The sequence below is a fragment of the Bombina bombina genome, chromosome 5, assembly GCF_027579735.1.
Source record: "Bombina bombina isolate aBomBom1 chromosome 5, aBomBom1.pri, whole genome shotgun sequence".
In the NCBI taxonomy this organism is placed as follows: Eukaryota; Metazoa; Chordata; class Amphibia; order Anura; family Bombinatoridae; genus Bombina; species Bombina bombina.
In genome coordinates, this window is record NC_069503.1 from 1,145,163,066 (window position 1) to 1,145,186,820 (window position 23,755).

The following is a 23,755-nucleotide window of genomic DNA, read 5'->3' on the forward strand; positions in this document are numbered from 1 at the left end:
CACTTCCCCTGTGGTGTGACACTTAACAGAAGAATGTCCATGTGTGATATAGCTGCACATAAGGCATCTTGATTTATTACATCTGTAGACTCCTAATCTTCTTTTCCCATTGACTAAAGTTTTTTGAATTTGTGTGCCTTTCCTCCTTGATACTACTATTTTACTGGGGGCCAGTTTCTGTTTTAGAGTGGGTGCCCTACGAAATACTATCCGTGGATTATTACCAATGCTATTCTTAAGGATGGGATCCTTATGTATTATAGGCCAATGTCTTGTTAAGGTTTTTCTGATAAAGGTGTGTTCAGAATTGAACTGGGTTACAAAAAGAGGATCTTTGGCAAAATTATTCTCTGATCTTCTATGATCATTTGGGTGGGGAGCTAGAATAGTACTCCTATTTTCTTCTCTCGCTTTCATATAACTGTCCTTAATTAATTCAGAGGGGTAGCCTTTTTCTCTAAATCTAGTGATTAAGACCTCCGATTGTATGTCATATGATGATAGTATGCTGCAGTTTCTTCTAATCTGCCTAAATTGACTATAGGGGATGTTGGTCTTCCAGCTATTCAAATGGTTGCTGGAGAAATGGAGGAAATTGTTGCTATCCACCTCTTTGAAATAGGTGGAAGACACAACATCCCCTACGTCACCCCAACCAAGACAGACATCCAAAAACTCAATCTGTTCAACTTGTAGGTGTAATGTTAAATGCCGACAGCGTATACTGTCGGCATTCAGCGATGTCTGTCGGACATGATACGCTACAGCGTATCATGTCGGACAGATATTGATAAATTGGCCCCATAGTGTCATGATTTCTAGATATAAATATATTTTGATATATATCTGATAATGTTAAAGGGACATGCAACCCACATTTTTTGATGATTTAGAAAGAGAATGCAATTTTAAACATATTTCTAATTTACTTATATTATCTCATTTGTTTTATTCTCTTGATATTCTTTGATGAAAAGCATATCTAGATATGCTCAGTAGATGCTGATTGGTTGCTGCACATAGAAGCCTTGTGTGATTGGCTCACCATGTGCATTGATTTTACTTCAACTAAGGATATTTAAAAAATGAAGCAAAATAAATAATGGAAGTAAATTGTAATGTTGTTTAAATTTCTATTCTCTATCTGAATCATGAAAGAACGATTTTGGGTTTAGTGGCCCTTTAATGTAAAAAAGATATCTATACCTATATAACTATAAGAATAGATTTACAGGTATAGATAAATCCAGATAGATGTATAGAAATATGTATTTACAATAAAAATAACATTGTCCTGTATTAGAAGAACATTGGAATGTGAAATATTCATAACTGCTATCGGGTTAGCACCCAAGTGATAGGTGTTAGGCTTTTTCTTCTGCACTCTACATAGACTTCTATAGGGAGAATACGTTAAAGCAATTGCGATATTTGGTTAGTGTGAGTCGGGTTTGACTTGCGCACAAAAGTTTTACTTTTAACTTATAATATGCGCACGACACTCGCAAAAAGCTGACTTTTAGCGAAGTTTACCATCTTTCTGAGCATATTGTTAGTGAATGTTCCATTTTTTAGAAAAACCAACGACAGATGCGCTAGAAGCACCAACACAACAGCCAGTACAGAGATATATAACAAATGTAATTGTAACAAATATTAAAACAATGCATACAGAGAAATTTATATAATCTCAACCACCGGTGGTATATGACACTAGTATTATCTAAAAAATGTCTTTTGAGTACAATTAAGCAGAAATGAATTAGGCAGAAATGCATATAAAATACATAAAATATATCATATAGATGAAACAATCCTCTTCTATATAAAACAATTAAGCTTATAATTGCTGGAAAAGGCCAAGACAGCTGATATTCCTATGTAAAAAGATCTTTTCAGTTCATCCAAATGATTGAAAAATCCTCTGGTATAAGACACAGTGTGCCACTCGTATCAGTTCTCAATAAATAAGTGGGGCCCCAATTAGTCTTCCAATCTGTACATCTTATGTAAACATTACTTGCCTTTCTTCACGTCGAATGAACCTTTAGGGGCTACAGGTAATCTTACCCCGCAAATAGAATTGCTCCTTACGGCTACTTTCTACCTCTCAGTACCTTTCCAGGAACAACTGTGAGGGCGTCCGCCTCGTGTGTATCATCTCTCCTTTGATACTCTCACTTCTGGGTTCTGGTATCACCTGGGCAGGGTAAGCCAATCACAGAGTATTTTTTGATTGTAGACTTTCTGCGGGTAACTGTGCAATATTCAAATGTCCAAGTATCTCCCTTCTTCACAGAGCGCTCTGTATGCAGGGATTTGTGAATTTGTAGATTTCAAGCAGGTCACATCTACGCGTTTCAGCTTCCTTAGAAGCCTTTATCAAGATGACCTGTATGGTGTAAGGCTTACTTTTATAGACCAGTGATTCTTTTGTGGGAGTGGTCACACTAGATGTTATGAGTTACTCTTCAAAGTAACGGATTCTTATGCTACAAAGTATCTGTCTTATGGCCAAAAAACATTCTAATGTATCCATAAAAAAAGGAACACAATATATATAGTGATGTCCCGAACTGTTCGCCCGCGAATGGTTCACAGAGAACATAGGTTGTTCGCGTTCGCGTTTGTGGGCGAACACATGGCGATGTTCGATCCGCCCCTATGTGTCATCATTGTGGAAACTTTGACCCTTTATGTCACAACCGCCTGACACATTAGAGCCAATCAACATCAGACACTCCCTCACAGACACTCCCAGCTACTCGGAATCCGCCATTTTAGACTCATAACGACCTTGCTTTTTTAATGAGAGGACGTGTTGTGTTTTTGCTCCTGACATTAATAGGAAAAACATAGCTAGGCTAGTGTATTTACAGTCCAGAAGGACCTTTTAGGGCTATATTTCGTGCCGTTTTTTTTTTTTTTTTTTTCGTTTTTTTTTTATTAGCATTTGCCTGGCTTTCAGCTGTGTGTTTAAGGCTCACAGCATATGCTGTGATTACTGCCACCACTGATATCTCCCTAACAACATTAGTTTAAATTTAACTAACCCAAAAATATAATTATTTTTCTAGTGTAATTTTTTTTCATTTTCTATCAGGCCAGTGTCACACAGCATATACTCGGGTTCATTGCTCTGTGCCAGCCAGCAGCCAGCAGTGTTAATATCCGTTTATAACATTATTTTTAATTTAAAAAAAAAAACACAAAAAATATTTTTCTAGTGTAATCTAATTACATTTACTATCATGCCTGTGTCTGTCAGGCTCACTCAGCATTAATATACCTCTTTTTTTCAGTCTTTTGGTTAATTGGTCTGTGCCAGGCAGCCACCCAGCACTCATATCTATTTTTCTTTCACCTTAATTTTAATATAAAAAAAAAAAAGTTTAAATTTGTTTGCTAGTGTAATCAAATCTAATTTTCTATCCGGCCTGTGTGTTTTGCTGACATAGAGAGCCTACTGTGTTTACTTGCTGCCCTCCCTAGTCTATGAGCCACAACTCATATGTGTTTAACCTTTTTTTAATTTCCCCCCCCAAAAAATAATTTCAATCATTTTTCTAGTGTAATCTAATAGTATTTTCTATCAGGCGTGTGTGTATCCGACATACATAGCCTACTGTTTTTAATAGCTGCCCTTCCAAGGCTATCAGCCACGACTCATGTGTATGTGCTTAACCTTTTTCTTAAAATTTCCAAAAAAAAGTCTTTAAATCATTATGCTAGTGTAATCTAATTGTATTTTCTATCAGGCCTGTGTCTAACTGTCTATCTGACTTACACAGCATACTGTTGTTATAATTGCTGCCCTACGTAGCAGCCAGCCAGTGCGACCACTCATAGAGTCATATGTGCATTGCACTTCTTAACATAATTTTAATATTAAAATCTAAAATTTTAAAATATTTTGCTAGTGTAATGTAACTTAATTTTCTATCAGTCCTGTGTTTTTGTCACTTACACAGCATACTGTGTTAAATTACTGCCCTACCTACCATCCACGACTCATATCTGCCAGCCTGTCTGCCAGGCCCAAGTAGCCAATTAGTGGCACCAATCACAATTCTTGTAACAAAAAAAAAACAAAACATAATTTTTTGGACTGCAAATATTCAGTCTCCTAGGGCCATTGAATTTCATTTACCTCCTGCCTGCCACTGCCAGCCTTTTGTGCCAGGCCGTCTAGCCAACTATTTACACCAATCATAATTGTTGTCACAGTCAGACAGTATAGTTATTAATTTAAATAAAAAAATTTTTTAGTGTTGATCTTAACCCTCAGTTTGCTCGTGCCTTTGAATTGCACTTTTCTACAGCCTTCCAAGCCTGTGTGCCAGGCCTACTTAAAAAATATTTACACCAATCATATTTGTTGTGACAGTATTCTAATAATTAAAAATTAAAATTTTTGGTAATAGTTGCTGTGATTTGAATCCTCAGTTTGCTGGTGCCATTGAATAGCACTTTCCTCCTGCCTTGCAGCCTGCTGTGAGCCAGGCCCACCTAGCCAATTGTTGTCAGCAATCATATTTCTGTTAACAGTATTGCAAAAATTGTCAATCATCACTGTTTAGACTGTCAGTAATCAGTCTCCTAGTGTCCTTGAATTGCATCTACCTCCTGCCTGCCATCCTTTTGTGCCAGGCCATCTTGCCAACTATTTACACCAATCCTAATTTTTTGTCACAGTATAGTTACTAATTAAAATTAAAAAAATCTTGATTGTTGATGATCTTAATCCTCAGTTTGCTTGTGCCTTTGAATTGCACCATGGGTCGCAGACCAAGAGCAGATGCCTTATTATTATATTTTGTGTGGGTAATCATCCAGGCCGTATAGACCTCACCAAATAGGGGGAGTTACAGAGATTAAAGTGCTAAGAATGGTAGTACTTAAAACACAACCTCGTTAAAATAGGTAGCAGACCACATGTCTTATTATTATAATTTTTCAGGGTAATCTGGCAGGCCATATAGAACTCCCCCGATAGGGGGGGGGGGAACAGGGATTAAAGTGCTAAGAAAAGTACTAATTGACACAAGCTAGTTGGGTCCAAGAACACATGTTTGATTATTAGAATTTATTAGGGTAATTATATATCTAACAAATCTATCTATTTCTCTTCTATCGATTCTATCTAACTATCAATCTATGTATATCTATCTATCTTATCTATCACTATCAATCTATCTTCTGTCCGGGATGTTTTGAGACAGCCACTTTGGGAATGTTAGTTGATTTAGACCCATTATGGCTTAAAAGCAGACTCTGCATCAACTATGTAATTTTCCATGGGAGTTTTGCCAGGGATCCCCCTCCAGCATGCAACAGTCCAGGTGTTAGTACCCTTGAAACAACTTTTCCATCACTATTGTGGCCAGAAAGAGTCCTTGTAGGTTTTAAAGTTCGCCTGCCTATTGAATTCAATGGCGGTTTGCGTGGTTCGCGCGTTCGCGAACAATACCGGAAGTTCGAGTCCGCGGTTCGCGAACCGAAAATTTTAGGTTCGTGACATCACTAAATATATATAATGTGACTCTTTTTATTATGTCTCTTCTTATATCATGTCCCTCTTTTTTATGGATACATTAGAATGTTTGGACAGACATATGATAAATCGTCCCCCTGGTATTTACATATCACAAACCTGCAATTTGCATTTCTGGTTAATTGTAGCATCAATGGGAAAATACAGTTATCTAAGGGACAACTGCATTAATAGTTTATGGTGATTAAAGAGTTTTGGTTGGAGAGGACAAATATTAGCTGTGTAACTTTAAACAATGAGCTGCTACTCATAGAGATTCAAACACTTTGGCAAGCACCTACTGTCTGTGTATATCTCATGCATGTATCCGTAGTCTCAACCATCAATCTGCCTCCTCTTATTGATCACATGTGTGTCGGACCGTAAGTCACTGCATATCACTGTATCACCATAACAAAACAAAACAGCTTCAGATGGGGTTAATAAACCCGCGGTCCGTTGATTAATGGCTCAATTTCATCTCTACCATCCTAAGCTCTTCCTGCTTTGTTAGCGGATCTTTCGTAGAGACTCTACCTCATTCGCAGATGTCCAGGCATTCCGACCCAGTGTCTGTTCTCTCCCCTCGGCTGTGGGATTGTGGCGCGTGATGTATCCGGCATCCCGATCACGTGATAGGCAGCGGGAGTGGTTGCTACAGGCTGGGGATCCGATCCAAAAGAGTGCTCACAGCATATTCCATGGAATCCAAGTGCAATGAGAGGAAAAGGAGCACCTCCAAAGGACGTTTAAAAATTAACTTTTATTGTGATCATTGGCACTTGGCTACTCATAGAGAAACACATAGGAAGATCTTTGGCTGAAAAATAGGTTTGGGGGAGAAGGTTATTGTGTAGAACTAGTTAGAGGGTTGGAGGGTTTACAAAATGGTTATCTGCTTTGAAGTCTATCAGAAGTTTGGAATTCTGCCTTGTGATTTGATGTGAACTTTATCAGTCCTGAAAAAGTGGATGTATCGAAGATTCAAATGTTGGAGCCCAGAAAATGGTTTAGGAGGTTGTACACTTTTGAGGAAAGTTAAGGAATAGTCTTGTCAAAATGAAACTTTCATGATTCAGATAGAGCTGCAATTTTTAGCAAATTTCTTGTTTACTCCTATTATCAATTTTTCTTCGTTCTTTTGTTATCTTTATATGAACAAGTAAGAATGTAAGTTTAGCACTTTCTGATTGGTGTCTAAATGTAGCCACCAATCAGCAAGCACTACCCAGGTGCTGAATCAAAAATGGTCCAGCTCCTAAGCTTACATTTAAATAAAGATAGCAAGAGAATGAAGAATAATTGATAATAGGAGTAATTTGGAAAGTTGCTTAAAATTGCTGCTCTGTCTGAATCATGAAAGTTTAATTTTGACCAGACTGTCCCTTTAAAAAAGATGTGACAATGATATAGTCTCTTTTGGAAATGTGACTGTGATTCATTTTCTTAATTTATTCATCAGGGAAAGGATTTTGAGGGTCTTGGTGTAACTAGCTCGGCTGTTGTGTGGAACCTGTGAGTGATAGATCACCATGGGGCATATTTATCAAGCTTGGGGCCGGAAACAGAAGTTATGAAGCAGTGGTCTAAAGACCGCTGATTCATAAGCTGTCCGCCTGCTCTGAGGCGGCAGACAGAAATCGACAGAAATCAACCCCTTCTATTGGCCGATTGGCCGCGAATCTGCAGGGGGCGGCATTGCACCAGCAGTTCACAAGAACTGCTAGTGCAATGATAAATGCTGAGAGCGTATGCTGTCGATTTGCAGCGGACATGATCCTCTATATCATCATAAATAGGCCCCCATGAGTTTAGTAACCACTTGCTACCAGTTGTTCTGGGTTGGGCAAACACTTTTCTTAATTAATTTCTTTCATATAAACTGTTGCTCTTTATCTTTAGTGCAAAAAGTATTTATCTGAAGAGGACAAATACTGAAGTTTACAAATGTAAATAAAATATAAATAAATGGTACAGGGAAAACGCATGTCATGTTTATGCTTCTTGTATTAGACCCCCTAGATGACATAAGTATAAAGACAGACAGAGAGTAACCACATCACATTGTCTGATTATAAATAACATCTAGACTTAGTAAACCATTTGTGTCTCTGTACACTTTATATTTGTGTCTGCAAACTGTTATGCTACCTGTTCAGCAAATTAATAATTAATCTATTACCCAATACCCACACATATAAAAAGTGTTCTTTTATGTGAGACTGCTGAAATCAAGATCTGTCAGAGTCAGAGTGGAACCTTCTGTAACCCACAGAACCCATGATACTCAGGTATGCTGACATGTATATTTCTATGTAAATGCAATGGATTTTATTGTAATTATATTTGACATGACATCATAGAATTATCAGTATCCTCACATTCTGTCTGTCTGTCGTTCTGTCCGTCTGCCTATCTGTCTGTCTGTTTTTCTTTCTTTTTTCTTTCTTTCTTTCTTCTATCTATCTATCTATCTATCTATCTATCTATCTATCTGTCTATATATCATTTTGTCTGTGTATCTATTTATCTATTTATCTATCTATCATCTATCTATAAAAGTATTGTTAAGTTAGTAATGACTGTGGTGTGTTATTAAAAGTGTTGGAGTGTGCTGAGGCTATAAAGTTCTTGTTAGGTCAGTAATGAGTCTGGTGTTTTATTGTTGGTGAAGGAACACTGCCCTCTGCTAACAAACAGCCTGATTTAAAATATATCCTGCCCCAGACTTGCAAGCAAATACAGACTTCCACTCAGCTGTTACACTGCCCTCTGCTAACAAACAGGTAGCCTTTTGGAAAACAGTTTACCTCCTACCCACCCCACGCTCATTTCCTCATTTATAGATAGTCTCCCACACAACTTTCATTTTCCTGAAATGACAGGAGCAAACACTGATCAGCACATCCTTCCATTCACTTAACCCTATAGAATGTAAACCTTCTCTCACTACAAATAGCTATACAGGGAGTGCAGAATTATTAGGCAAATGAGTATTTTGACTACATCATCCTCTTTATGCATGTTGTCTTACTCCAAGCTGTATAGGCTCGAAAGCCTACTACCAATTAAGCATATTAGGTGATGTGCATCTCTGTAATGAGAAGGGGTGTGGTCTAATGACATCAACACCCTATATCAGGTGTGCATAATTATTACGCAACTTCCTTTCCTTTGGCAAAATGGGTCAAAAGAAGGACTTGACAGGCTCAGAAAAGTCAAAAATAGTGAGATATCTTGCAGAGGGATGCAGCACTCTTAAAATTGCAAAGCTTCTGAAGCGTGATCATCGAACAATCAAGCGTTTCATTCAAAATAGTCAACAGGGTCACAAGAAGCGTGTGGAAAAACCAAGGCGCAAAATAACTGCCCATGAACTGAGAAAAGTCAAGCGTGCAGCTGCCAAGATGCCACTTGCCACAAGTTTGGCCATATTTCAGAGCTGCAACATCACTGGAGTGCCCAAAAGCACAAGGTGTGCAATACTCAGAGACATGGCCAAGGTAAGAAAGGCTGAAAGACGACCACCACTGAACAAGACACACAAGCTGAAACGTCAAGACTGGGCCAAGAAATATCTCAAGACTGATTTTTCTAAGGTTTTATGGACTGATGAAATGAGAGTGAGTCTTGATGGGCCAGATGGATGGGCCCGTGGCTGGATTGGTAAAGGGCAGAGAGCTCCAGTCCGACTCAGACGCCAGCAAGGTGGAGGTGGAGTACTGGTTTGGGCTGGTATCATCAAAGATGAGCTTGTGGGGCCTTTTCGGGTTGAGGATGGAGTCAAGCTCAACTCACAGTCCTACTGCCAGTTTCTGGAAGACACCTTCTTCAAGCAGTGGTACAGGAAGAAGTCTGCATCCTTCAAGAAAAACATGATTTTCATGCAGGACAATGCTCCATCACACGCGTCCAAGTACTCCACAGCGTGGCTGGCAAGAAAGGGTATAAAGGAAGAAAATCTAATGACATGGCCTCCTTGTTCACCTGATATGAACCCCATTGAGAACCTGTGGTCCATCATCAAATGTGAGATTTACAAGGAGGGAAAACAGTACACCTCTCTGAACAGTGTCTGGGAGGCTGTGGTTGCTGCTGCACGCAATGTTGATGGGGAACAGATCAAAACACTGACAGAATCCATGGATGGCAGGCTTTTGAGCGTCCTTGCAAAGAAAGGTGGCTATATTGGTCACTGATTTGTTTTTGTTTTGTTTTTGAATGTCAGAAATGTATATTTGTGAATGTTGAGATGTTATATTGGTTTCACTGGTAAAAATAAATAATTGAAATGGGTATATATTTGTTTTTTGTTAAGTTGCCTAATAATTATGCAAAGTAATAGTCACCTGCACACACAGATATCCCCCTAAAATAGCTAAAACTAAAAACAAACTAAAAACTACTTCCAAAAATATTCAGCTTTGATATTAATGAGTTTTTTGGGTTCATTGAGAACATGGTTGTTGTTCAATAATAAAATTAATCCTCAAAAATACAACTTGCCTAATAATTCTGCACTCCCTGTATATCACACATCAATATTATATACTTTTATTTCTTTTTTTATTTTTTACTATTTGTGTTTTATGTTCATTTACACAACTCATACCACTAATATGAATCCAGATATGACCATACTGTTGATAACCCTTTTCTCATTCCAATTTTGTTCACATCACTACCACCATAAGCACACACCTCAAACTGGAAAACAAATGATCATACACCACGGCCTGCTCTTTTGCTGTAACTTATCTGCTTAGTGCTGGTGGAAAGATATAAAAAAATAGTCCTCCTAGCCCCACCTCACAAAATTATAAAGTATCCCATTCACTATATGGCCAAACAAAAATTATGTCCAAATTCCTATTCCTTATGTTACTTGCTCTTGCAAATGACGTAGAGTCTAACCCTGGTCCCCCAACAAATTCAATTCCTAGCCATCCAGCTAAAAAAGACCTCTCTTTTGTGCACTGTAATATCTGCAGCTTACTACCAAAAATCAATGCATTGCAAGCATGGTGTTTACATTACAAGCCCAAAATCATTGTGATCTCTGAAACGTGACTAACCGCAAAAATACCTGACTCTGCCATTGCAATATATGGGTATTCATGCCTTAGAAATTACAGAGCAAAAAGAGGAGGCGACATTTTAATTTATGTTAACAATTCCATAAAGTACACCCCTTTACAAAACTTGCATAAACATTAAAAGCCATAACCACACCCTGCTCGATTGGATTCTCACCACTTCTCCTGACCGAATGCAGGAGGCAGCTGTTCTCCCTAGCAGTTTCAGTGAGAACTGCTTAGTGTACTGCATGCGCAAAATAAAAGCCACTAAATCTTCTCCCAAGGTTAAAATCACCAGGTCCTTCAAAATGTAATCTTTGATCATTTCTGAATGACATTAAGAACCTCCCCTGGCACAGATTAAACCTAATCCCAGATATAGACTCTGCATCTGAATTCTTTCAGTCCGAACTCCTACAAGTTTGGAATTTACATGCCCCGCTGCGTAAGGTGAGAGTAAAAGGAGCACACATGAATTTGATCACAGCTGACCTCATTCAAATGTACCAGTTTCGGGATTCATTGTGGTCAAAGTTCAAGCATACTGGCTCTATGAACGATTACTGTGTATATAGACAATGGCGAAATATATGCACTAAACAAACAAAATTGGCCAAGGCCCAATATTTCTGTGAAAATCTGAACGATAACATATCCAACCCTAGATAGTAACTTACACACTCCCCCAATCCACTCCCAACCCTCCACTGTCAAAGTAGACAAGCAAACCCTGCAACTTCCCTTAGAAGTAGCAAATGCCTTTAACAATTATTTTGTCAGATACTCCACCATCCTGATTGACAAACTAATAAATGACACGCATCCTGAAACTACAAATATGGATCAGGCCCCACTAAATTCAAAGACCCAATATAGAGAAGTTCAATTTTAAACCTGTACCCATCAGTGTCATTAAGAAACACCTTAATAATCTAAAAATGAAAAACACAATCTGGACCTGATCAAATCCCAGCAATGCTGTTGAAGCTCAGTGCGCCGGCAATTGCTAAACCTGTCAAAACCCTAATTAATGAATCCTTGGTGTCTGGATACATACCCAAACTTTGGAAGACTGCAAGATTAGTGCCTATCCATAAAAGTGGTGAGATAACCTTGGTTTCTAATTATCGCCCAATATCATTGCTCCCAGTATTGTCAAAGATCTTAGAAAGTGTGTCCATATGCAACTATGTGAGTATTACCAACAATCTAACTTTCTGACCCCTGATCAATCAGCTTTTTACCCGAACCTCTCCACTACAACTGAACTCCCAAAAGTTTGCAACGACATCCAAACTGGCATGGAACAAGGAGACCTAACTAGAGCTATTTTCCTTGATTTTGCAAAGGCCTTTTACACAGTAGACCACGACATACTACTGCTCAAACTAAAAAACTCAGGTATTGGTGATCGTCTGCTAACCTGGTTTCGATCATATGTGTCGGATCGATCACAATATGTCTCCATTTCTGACAGTGACTCCCTCTCCCAGTCATGTGTGGGGTTCCCCAAGGTTCCATTCTCGGCCCTCTACTATTCACATTATTTATAAATGAACTGCCAAATGTCTGCAAATCCTCAACTGTACACATGTACGCAGATGACATGGTAATCTATGCAAGCAAATCCGATCTGCCGCAGCTTTCGGCAGTGCTCCAAGACCAGTTCACAGAGGTAGAAAAGTGGATCTCAAAAAACAAACTCTTCCTAACACTGACAAAACTGTCACAATGATCTTTAGAATGGTACCTAAATTACACAAACTACAAAATTGCCATCTACGCATCAAAACAAAATCAAATTGCACACTGACCGCAGTCCACTCTTTCAAATACTTGGGTATGTTGTTAGATCCCAATATATCTTTTGGCCTCCACATATCAAAAACTAGGTGCCCTGTACAAAAACAAATCTTGCCTAAGCCTAACAGTAAAGGAAAAGATTGTACAGCAAATGCTGATGCCAATCATGGATTATGGGGATGTAGTATATCCACCTGCATCGCTAACTCACCTTAATAAACTTAATACATTGTATAACTCGTTCTGCCGCTTTGTGCTACAATGTAACTACAGGACCCACCATTGTGACATGCTAAAAGAACTAAACTGGCTGTCGCTGGAATCCAGACGCACCCTCCATATTTCCAGCCTTGTGTTTAAGAGCTTTTCTGGGAAGCTCCCACCCTACCTGAGCAGAATGCTCTCCCCGGCTATTCCCACCTCCTATAACCTCCGATCTAGTACCAGCACATTATTTAGTCTGCCACAATACAAAAAGAAAGCAGCTCGATCCTCCATTTCCTACAGGGCACCACAATTATGGAACGACCCTCCGCACACACTACCAAACCTTCCCCAAGCCTAAAATCCTTTAGGAGATCCCTCTCTACATATCTCAAAACAGAATGCACCTGTCATGGTTGATTATATATATCCTACCTGTTCTATGTTATATTATATATTGTGTATTATTATTGTTTCTGTATTTTATTGTACCATATTGTAACAATGCAATGTTTTGTGGACCCAGGACATACTTGAAAACGAGAGAAATCTCAATGTATCCTTCCTGGTAAAATATTTTATAAATAAATAAGGAGAGAGCTGGAGTGTACTGAGGTTATAAAGGTCTTGTTAAGCCAGTAATGAGTCTGTTGTGTTATTGCTAGTGAAGAAAAGTGTTGGAGTGTGCTGAGGTTATAAATGTCATGTTCAGTCAGTAATGAGTCTGGGGGATTATTGCTGGTGAAGAAGAGAACTGGGATGTACTGAGGTTATAAAGGTCTTGTTCAGTCAGTAGTGAGTCTGGGGGATTATTGCTAGCAAAGAAAAGTGCTGGAGTGTGCTGAGGTTATAAAGGTCTTGTTAAGTCAGTAATGAGTCTGGGGTGTTATTGATGGTGAAGAAAAGTGCTGGAGTGTGCTGAGGCTATAAAGGTGTAGTTAAGTCAGTAATGAGTCCTGGTGTGTTATTGATGGTGAAGGAAAGTGCTGGAGTGTGCTGAGGCTATAAAGGAGTTGTTAAGTCAGTAATGAGTCTGGGGTGTTATTGATAGTGAAGGAAAATGCTGCAGTGTGCTGAGGTTATAAAGATGTTGTTAAGTCAGTAAGGAGTCTGGAGTGTTATTGATAGTGAAGGAGAGAGCTGCAGTGTGCTAAGGTTATAAAGGTGTTGTTAAGTCAGTAGTGAGTCTGGTGTGTTATTGATGGTGAAGAAAAGACCTGGAGTGTACAAAGGCTATAAGGGTGTTGTTAAGTCAGTAGTGAGTCTGGTGTGTTATTGATGGTGAAGGAAAGTGCTGGAGTGTGCTGAGGCTATAAAGGTGTTGTTAAGTCAGTAGTGAGTCTGGTGTATTATTGATGGTGAAGGAAAGTGCTGGAGTGTGCTAAGGTTATAAAGATGTTCTTAAGTCAGTAATTAGTCTGAGGTGTTATTGATAGTGAAGGAAAATGCTGCAGTGTGCTGAGGTTATAAAGATGTTGTTAAGTCAGTAATGAGTCTGGAGTGTTATTGATAGTGAAGGAGAGAGCTGCAGTGTGCTGAGGTTATAAAGGTGTTGTTAAGTCAGTAGTGAGTCTGGTGTGTTATTGATGGTGAAGAAAAGACCTGGAGTGTACAAAGGCTATAAGGGTGTTGTTAAGTCAGTAGTGAGTCTGGTGTGTTATTGATGGTGAAGGAAAGTGCTGGAGTGTGCTGAGGTTATAAAGATGTTGTTAAGTCAGCAATGAGTCTGTTGTGTTATTGATGGTGGAGAGAGCTGCAGTGTGCTGAGGTTATAAAGGTGATGTTTAGTCAGAAAGGGGTCTGGTGTGTTATTGATAGTGAAGGAAAATGCTGCAGTGTGCTGAGGTTATAAAGATGTTGTTAAGTCAGTAATGAGTCTGGGGTGTTATTACTAGTGAAGGAGAGAGCTGGAGTGTGCTGAGGTTATAAAGGTGATGTTAAGTCAGTAATGAGTCTGTTGTGTTATTGATGGTGAAGGAAAATGCTGCAGTGTGCTGAGGTTATAAAGATGTTGTTAAGTCAGTAATGAGTCTGGGGTGTTATTGCTAGTGAAGGAGAGAGCTGCAGTGTGCTGAGGTTATAAAGGTGATGTTAAGTCAGTAATGAGTCTGGGGTGTTATTGCTTGTGAAGGAGAGAGTTGCAGTGTGCTGAGGTTATAAAGGTTGTGTTAAGTCAGTAAGGAGTCTGGTGTGTTATTGATGGTGAAGGAGAGAGCTGCAGTGTGCTGAGGTTATAAAGATGTTGTTAAGTCAGTAATGAGTCTGGGGTGTTATTGCTAGTGAAGGAGAGAGCTGCAGCGTGCTGAGGTTATAAAGATGTTTTTAAGTCAGTAAGGAGTCTGGGGTGTTATTGCTAGTGAAGGAGAGAGCTGCAGTGTGCTGAGGTTATAAAGCTGTTGTTAAGTCAGTAAGGAGTCTGGGGTGTTATTGCTAGTGAAGAAGAGAGCTGGGATGTACTGAGGTTATAAAGGTTATGTTAAGTCAGTAATGAGTCTGGGGTGTTATTGCTAGTGAAGGTGAGAGCTGCAGTGTGCTGAGGTTATAAAGATGTTGTTAAGTCAGTAATGAGTCTGGGGTGTTATTGATGGTGAAGGAGAGAGCTGCAGTGTGCTGAGGTTATAAAGGTTGTGTTAAGTCAGTAAGGAGTCTGGGGTTTTATTGCTAGTGAAGGAGAGAGCTGGGATGTACTGAGGTTATAAAGATGTTGTTAAGTCAGTAAGGAGTCTGGGGTGTTATTGCTAGTGAAGGAGAGAGCTGCAGTGTGCTGAGGTTATAAAGGTTATGTTAAGTCAGTAATGAGTCTGGGGTGTTATTGCTAGTGAAGGAGAGAGCTGGGATGTACTGAGGTTATAAAGGTTATGTTAAGTCAGTAATGAGTCTGGGGTGTTATTGCTAGTGAAGGAGAGAGCTGGGATGTACTGAGGTTATAAAGGTTGTGTTAAGTCAGTAAGGAGTATGGGGTGTTATTGCTAGTGAAGGAGAGAGCTGCAGTGTGCTGAGGTTATAAAGGTTGTGTTAAGTCAGTAATGAGTCTGGGGTGTTATTGCTAGTGAAGGAGCGAGCTGGGATGTACTGAGGTTATAAAGGTTGTGTTAAGTCAGTAAGGAGTCTGGGGTGTTATTGCTAGTGAAGGAGAGAGCTGCAGTGTGCTGAGGTTATAAAGGTTGTGTTAAGTCAGTAAGGAGTCTGGTGTGTTATTGATGGTGAAGGAGAGAGCTGCAGTGTGCTGAGGTTATAAAGGTTGTGTTAAGTCAGTAAGGAGTCTGGGGTGTTATTGCTAGTGAAGGAGAGAGCTGGGATGTACTGAGGTTATAAAGATTATGTTAAGTCAGTAAGGAGTCTGGGGTGTTATTGCTAGTGAAGGAGAGAGCTGCAGTGTGCTGAGGTTATAAAGGTTGTGTTAAGTCAGTAAGGAGTCTGGTGTGTTATTGATGGTGAAGGAGAGAGCTGCAGTGTGCTGAGGTTATAAAGATGTTGTTAAGTCAGTAATGAGTCTGGGGTGTTATTGATGGTGAAGGAGAGAGCTGGGATGTACTGAGGCTATAAAGATGTTGTTAAGTCAGTAATGAGTCTGGTGTGTTATTGATGGTGAAGGAGAGAGCTGCAGTGTGCTGAGGTTATAAAGGTGATGTTAAGTCAGTAAGAAGTCTGGGGTGTTATTGCTAGTGAAGGATAGAGCTGGGATGTACTGAGGTTATAAAGATGTTGTTAAGTCAGTAAGGAGTCTGGGGTGTTATTGCTAGTGAAGGAGAGAGCTGGGATGTACTGAGGTTATAAAGATGTTGTTAAGTCAGTAAGGAGTCTGGGGTGTTATTGCTAGTGAAGGAGAGAGCTGCAGTGTGCTGAGGTTATAAAGGTTGTGTTAAGTCAGTAAGGAGTCTGGTGTGTTATTGATGGTGAAGGAGAGAGCTGGGATGTACTGAGGCTATAAAGATGTTGTTAAGTCAGTAATGAGTCTGGTGTGTTATTGATGGTGAAGGAGAGAGCTGGGATGTACTGAGGCCAGGGCCGCCATCAGGGGGTGACAGGGGTGACTCCTGTCAGGGGCCCAATGGGCTAGGGGGGCCCCATGAGGCAAGAACTAAAAAAAAATAAAAAAAAATAAAAATTTTTTTTTTTTTTTAATTTTGGCAACCACCAGTGGGTACTACAGCAGAGTGATAATTGAGCATGGGAAATGTTATTACAAGGAGTAAAGTATTAGCATTTGAGAGGATTTCTGAGTGTGCACTAAACCACTATGCACAGTGTGAGACAGACTTGGCACTTTGTTTGTACAGCATGTGCCTGAGTCAGACGGCTGATCACTTTCATTTGCAGAGGAGATAGGAATTACTTAGCAAATGTTTTTTATTTCTTTGTGCAATTTAAGATTGTAACTTCAGTGTGGTAGTAGTTGTATGGTGGGGGCCAGGGGTCCATAAAAACACATTTTTTAGCAGCAGTGTATTTATGATTATTTGACAATGCTGTAGAAATTCTATATTTAAAACCATGCAGAAATTTTTCCTCCTCAATACACAAATGATATATATTACATTCCAGTTTACTGCCCCTTTATGCAAGGACCTTCCAGATACAAGGAGGCATTTTATCTAAGATTTTTACATCTGCATAACATGTTATACTCTCAGACTAAGATTGCTCAGTGTTGGAATGAGACAGGTTAACTTAAAACTGTTCAGTTTACTCTACAGCTGACTTAATTTTGAAATGCATACCAACATGCTTAAATCCTGCATTTAACCAGATCTAATGGTATGAGTACCACAGCTTATGGTTCCACCAAGACCATATAGAGTACAGCATTTTCAAAATACACAAGTACAGCTGACAGATGGGAACATTTGTACACTATATTTGAAGTGGTGCTCTTTGTTGGGGAAAATATCAAACAAACATATGTCAACCTTTTAAAAGTACTTTTCTTCATCTAGCCATCTACCCAGATCATTAATGTACAATTTTGAATTCACAGAATTATTTTTGTTTGCACATTTACAAATATGATTCTTTAAAAAGTGATCTCTTAATTTCTGCATTTTTTTTATCATGCATGTCACACACTGTTGATTAAGGGGATGCAAGGTGCATAAATGTTTCCTCCTGTGAGTGTTTCTGTGGGTGTCTGTGTTTATGTCTTTGTGCTTTGGTTTGTGCCTCTATGAGTGTGTATGTATTTTTTTCTGTTGGTATCTCTGTGAGGGTGGGTGTGTGTATGTCTTTGTGCATTTTCTCTGGATGCCTCTGTGAGGGTGGGTGTGTATGTCTGTGTTTTCTGTGGATGTCTCTGTGAGGGTGTGTGTGTGTGTGTATGTATGTCTGTGTTTTCTGTGGATGTCTCTGTGAGGGTGTATATTTTCTGTGGGTGTCTCTGTGAGGGTGTGTGTATGTCTTTGTTTGTTTTCTGTGGATGTCTCAGTGAGGGTGTGTATGTATGTCTTTCTGTGTTTTCTGTGGGTGTCTCTGTGTGTGTGTATGTCTTTGTGTGTTTTCTGAGGCTGTCTCTGTTGGTGTTTCTTTGTGTGTATGTGCAAGTTTGAGTTTGTGTGTGTGTCCTTTGTCTGTTCCATTTTAGGACATTTTGACCTTACTACTGATTATTCACATCTTTCTACAGACTTTGAGACTAATGAGACCTTTCCGGAAGTCACCAATCCACCATTTAACCTTTATATTATTGTTCTTAGGCAGTTCAGGGCCCTTCCTTTCAGCCACTGCATGCTGTTGTCATCATTTAGTTGGCATCTTCCTTTACAAAAAGATAATCAGAACTCCATTTTTTGTTTTCTAAATCTCCTTTTTTTACAAAACTGTAGTTTACCTCATTACTTGTCAGGTCAATGTAAACAAGTGCTGAGTGTCTGTTTGGGTGTCTGTGTCTGAGTTTCTTTGCATGTCTGCTAGAGTGTCTATATGTGAATCCTTATGTGTGAGTGTGTGTGTGTGTTTCAGTGTATGAGTGTGCCGGTGTTTTTGTATGTTACCACCTTTACAACATTTCCAAGTTTAAATAGACAATTAAGAATAAAGTGCATATACATTTTAGTCACTTGGTCAAAAATTGCACATGTCAAAGGAGGGGGGGGGCCTGATCAATGGTTAAGTCAGGGGCCCCAAAATTTCTAGTGGCGGCCCTGACTGAGGCTATAAAGATGTTGTTAAGTCAGTAATGAGTCTGGTGTGTTATTGATGGTGAAGGAGAGAGCTGCAGTTTGCTGAGGTTATAAAGGTGATGTTAAGTCAGTAAGGAGTCTGGGGTGTTATTGCTAGTGAAGGAGACAGCTGGGATGTACTGAGGTTATAAAGATGTTGTTAAGTCAGTAAGGAGTCTGGGGTGTTATTGCTAGTGAAGGAGAGAGCTGCAGTGTGCTGAGCTTATAAAGGTTGTGTTAAGTCAGTAATGAGTCTGGGGTGTTATTGATGGTGAAGAAAAGTGCTGGAGTGTGCTGAGGCTATAAAGGTGTAGTTAAGTCAGTAATGAGTCCTGGTGTGTGTTATTGATGGTGAAGGAAAGTGCTGGAGTGTGCTGAGGCTCTAAAGGAGTTGTTAAGTCAGTAATGAGTCTGGGGTGTTATTGATAGTGAAGGAAAATGCTGAAGTGTGCTGAGGTTATAAAGATGTTGTTAAGTCAGTAAGGAGTCTGGAGTGTTATTGATAGTGAAGGAGAGAGCTGCAGTGTGCTAAGGTTATAAAGGTGTTGCTAAGTCAGTAGTGAGTCTGGTGTGTTATTGATGGTGAAGAAAAGTCCTGGAGTGTACAGAGGCTATAAGGGTGTTGTTAAGTCAGTAATGAGTCTGGTGTGTTATTGATGGTGAAGGAAAGTGCTGGAGTGTGCTGAGGCTATAAAGGTGTTGTTAAGTCAGTAGTGAGTCTGGTGTATTATTGATGGTGAAGGAAAGTGCTGGAGTGTGCTAAGGTTATAAAGATGTTCTTAAGTCAGTAATTAGTCTGAGGTGTTATTGATAGTGAAGGAAAATGCTGCAGTGTGCTGAGGTTATAAAGATGTTGTTAAGTCAGTAATGAGTCTGGAGTGTTATTGATAGTGAAGGAGAGAGCTGCAGTGTGCTGAGGTTATAAAGGTGTTGTTAAGTCAGTAGTGAGTCTGGTGTGTTATTGATGGTGAAGAAAAGACCTGGAGTGTACAAAGGCTATAAGGGTGTTGTTAAGTCAGTAGTGAGTCTGGTGTGTTATTGATGGTGAAGGAAAGTGTTGGTGTGTACTGAGGTTATAAAGGTGTTGTTAAGTCAGTAATGAGTCTGGTGTGTTATTGATGGTGAAGGAAAGTGCTGGAGTGTGCTGAGGTTATAAAGATGTTGTTAAGTCAGCAATGAGTCTGTTGTGTTATTGATGGTGGAGAGAGCTGCAGTGTGCTGAGGTTATAAAGGTGATGTTTAGTCAGAAAGGGGTCTGGTGTGTTATTGATAGTGAAGGAAAATGCTGCAGTGTGCTGAGGTTATAAAGATGTTGTTAAGTCAGTAATGAGTCTGGGGTGTTATTACTAGTGAAGGAGAGAGCTGGAGTGTGCTGAGGTTATAAAGGTGATGTTAAGTCAGTAATGAGTCTGTTGTGTTATTGATGGTGAAGGAAAATGCTGCAGTGTGCTGAGGTTATAAAGATGTTGTTAAGTCAGTAATGAGTCTGGGGTGTTATTGCTAGTGAAGGAGAGAGCTGCAGTGTGCTGAGGTTATAAAGGTGATGTTAAGTCAGTAATGAGTCTGGGGTGTTATTGCTAGTGAAGGAGAGAGTTGCAGTGTGCTGAGGTTATAAAGGTTGTGTTAAGTCATTAAGGAGTCTGGTGTGTTATTGATGGTGAAGGAGAGAGCTGCAGTGTGCTGAGGTTATAAAGATGTTGTTAAGTCAGTAATGAGTCTGGGGTGTTATTGCTAGTGAAGGAGAGAGCTGCAGTGTGCTGAGGTTATAAAGATGTTGTTAAGTCAGTAAGGAGTCTGGGGTGTTATTGCTAGTGAAGAAGAGAGCTGGGATGTACTGAGGTTATAAAGATGTTGTTAAGTCAGTAAGGAGTCTGGGGTGTTATTGCTAGTGAAGGAGAGAGCTGCAGTGTGCTGAGGTTATAAAGGTGTTGTTAAGTCAGTAATGAGTCTGGGGTGTTATTGCTAGTGAAGGAGAGAGCTGGGATGTACTGAGGTTATAAAGGTTATGTTAAGTCAGTAATGAGTCTGGGGTGTTATTGCTAGTGAAGGAGAGAGTTGCAGTGTGCTGAGGTTATAAAGGTTGTGTTAAGTCAGTAAGGAGTCTGGTGTGTTATTGATGGTGAAGGAGAGAGCTGGGATGTACTGAGGTTATAAAGATGTTGTTAAGTCAGTAATGAGTCTGGGGTGTTATTGCTAGTGAAGGAGAGAGCTGCAGTGTGCTGAGGTTATAAAGGTTGTGTTAAGTCAGTAATGAGTCTGGGGTGTTTTTGCTAGTGAAGGAGAGAGCTGGGATGTACTGAGGTTATAAAGGTTGTGTTAAGTCAGTAAGGAGTCTGGGGTGTTATTGCTAGTGAAGGAGAGAGCTGCAGTGTGCTGAGGTTATAAAGGTTGTGTTAAGTCAGTAAGGAGTCTGGGGTGTTATTGCTAGTGAAGGAGAGAGCTGGGATGTACTGAGGTTATAAAGATGTTGTTAAGTCAGTAAGGAGTCTGGGGTGTTATTGCTAGTGAAGGAGAGAGCTGCAGTGTGCTGAGGTTATAAAGGTGTTGTTAAGTCAGTAATGAGTCTGGGGTGTTATTGCTAGTGAAGGAGAGAGCTGGGATGTACTGAGGTTATAAAGGTTATGTTAAGTCAGTAATGAGTCTGGGGTGTTATTGCTAGTGAAGGAGAGAGTTGCAGTGTGCTGAGGTTATAAAGGTTGTGTTAAGTCAGTAAGGAGTCTGGTGTGTTATTGATGGTGAAGGAGAGAGCTGGGATGTACTGAGGTTATAAAGATGATGTTAAGTCAGTAAGGAGTCTGGGGTGTTATTGCTAGTGAAGGAGAGAGCTGGGATGTACTGAGGTTATAAAGGTTGTGTTAAGTCAGTAAGGAGTATGGGGTGTTATTGCTAGTGAAGGAGAGAGCTGCAGTGTGCTGAGGTTATAAAGGTTGTGTTAAGTCAGTAATGAGTCTGGGGTGTTATTGCTAGTGAAGGAGAGAGCTGGGATGTACTGAGGTTATAAAGGTTGTGTTAAGTCAGTAAGGAGTCTGGGGTGTTATTGCTAGTGAAGGAGAGAGCTGCAGTGTGCTGAGGTTATAAAGGTTGTGTTAAGTCAGTAAGGAGTCTGGTGTGTTATTGATGGTGAAGGAGAGAGCTGCAGTGTGCTGAGGTTATAAAGGTTGTGTTAAGTCAGTAAGGAGTCTGGGGTGTTATTGCTAGTGAAGGAGAGAGCTGGGATGTACTGAGGTTATAAAGATTATGTTAAGTCAGTAAGGAGTCTGTGGTGTTATTGCTAGTGAAGGAGAGAGCTGCAGTGTGCTGAGGTTATAAAGGTTGTGTTAAGTCAGTAAGGAGTCTGGTGTGTTATTGATGGTGAAGGAGAGAGCTGCAGTGTGCTGAGGTTATAAAGATGTTGTTAAGTCAGTAATGAGTCTGGGGTGTTATTGATGGTGAAGGAGAGAGCTGGGATGTACTGAGGTTATAAAGATGTTGTTAAGTCAGTAATGAGTCTGGTGTGTTATTGATGGTGAAGGAGAGAGCTGCAGTGTGCTGAGGTTATAAAGGTGATGTTAAGTCAGTAAGGAGTCTGGGGTGTTATTGCTAGTGAAGGATAGAGCTGGGATGTACTGAGGTTATAAAGATGTTGTTAAGTCAGTAAGGAGTCTGGGGTGTTATTGCTAGTGAAGGAGAGAGCTGGGATGTACTGAGGTTATAAAGATGTTGTTAAGTCAGTAAGGAGTCTGGGGTGTTATTGCTAGTGAAGGAGAGAGTTGCAGTGTGCTGAGGTTATAAAGGTTGTGTTAAGTCAGTAAGGAGTCTGGTGTGTTATTGATGGTGAAGGAGAGAGCTGGGATGTACTGAGGCTATAAAGATGTTGTTAAGTCAGTAATGAGTCTGGTGTGTTATTGATGGTGAAGGAGAGAGCTGGGATGTACTGAGGCTATAAAGATGTTGTTAAGTCAGTAATGAGTCTGGTGTGTTATTGATGGTGAAGGAGAGAGCTGCAGTGTGCTGAGGTTATAAAGGTGATGTTAAGTCAGTAAGGAGTCTGGGGTGTTATTGCTAGTGAAGGAGACAGCTGGGATGTACTGAGGTTATAAAGATGTTGTTAAGTCAGTAAGGAGTCTGGGGTGTTATTGCTAGTGAAGGAGAGAGCTGCAGTGTGCTGAGGTTATAAAGGTTGTGTTAAGCCAGTAATGAGTCTGGGGTGTTATTGCTAGTGAAGGAGAGAGCTGCAGTGTGCTGAGGTTATAAAGGTTGTGTTAAGTCAGTAAGGAGTCTGGTGTGTTATTGATGGTGAAGGAGAGAGCTGCAGTTTGCTGAGGTTATAAAGATGTTGTTGTCAGTAATGAGTCTGGGGTGTTATTGATGGTGAAGGAGAGAGCTGGGATTTACTGAGGCTATAAAGATGTTGTTAAGTCAGTAATGAGTCTGGTGTGTTATTGATGGTGAAGGAGAGAGCTGCTGTGTGCTGAGGTTATAAAGGTGATGTTAAGTTAGTAATGAGTCTGGTGTGTTATTGATGGTGAAGGAAAGTGCTGGAGTTTAATGTAATTTTAGTATAATAGTTAGGGTAGGTTAATTAATAGTTTAATATAGTTTAATTTAATTCTACAGGTAAGTTTTAATTTATTATAAGATAGGGATGAGTTAATATTTAATGTAAAGTTAGAGGCTTGTTAGGTTTAGGGGTTAATAGCTTAATTTAGTTTATGGCGATGTGGGGGGCTGGCGGTTTAGGCGTTAATAGGTTTAGTTAGTGGTAGTGATGTGGGAGGCCAGGGGTTAATAATTTTATTACAGTTGCGGCGGGGTCTGGGAGTGGCGGGATAGGGGTTAATACATTTATTTAGCTGCAGTGGGGTCAGGGAGCGGCGGCATAAGGGTTAATACATTTATTTAGTTGCGGCGGGGTCTGGGAGCGGCGGGATAGGGATTAATACATTTATTTAGTTGTGGTGGGCTCCAGGAGAAGCGGGATAGGGGTTAATAAATTTATTTAG

The 23,755-nt window shown here is 39.9% G+C and overlaps 1 protein-coding gene across 1 annotated transcript in view; it reads left to right on the top strand.

Moving 5' to 3' along the window:
- Positions 1-7,758: 7,758 nt before the first annotated feature.
- The window catches only part of LOC128661205 (cytochrome P450 2C38), a 233,922-nt gene continuing 217,925 nt past the window's right edge, over positions 7,759-23,755 (top strand). The window contains exon 1 of the mRNA XM_053715461.1: positions 7,759-7,824. Within this exon, the coding sequence (XP_053571436.1) occupies positions 7,814-7,824 (11 nt within the window). The 5' untranslated portion in view covers positions 7,759-7,813. The remainder of the gene's footprint in view (positions 7,825-23,755) is intronic.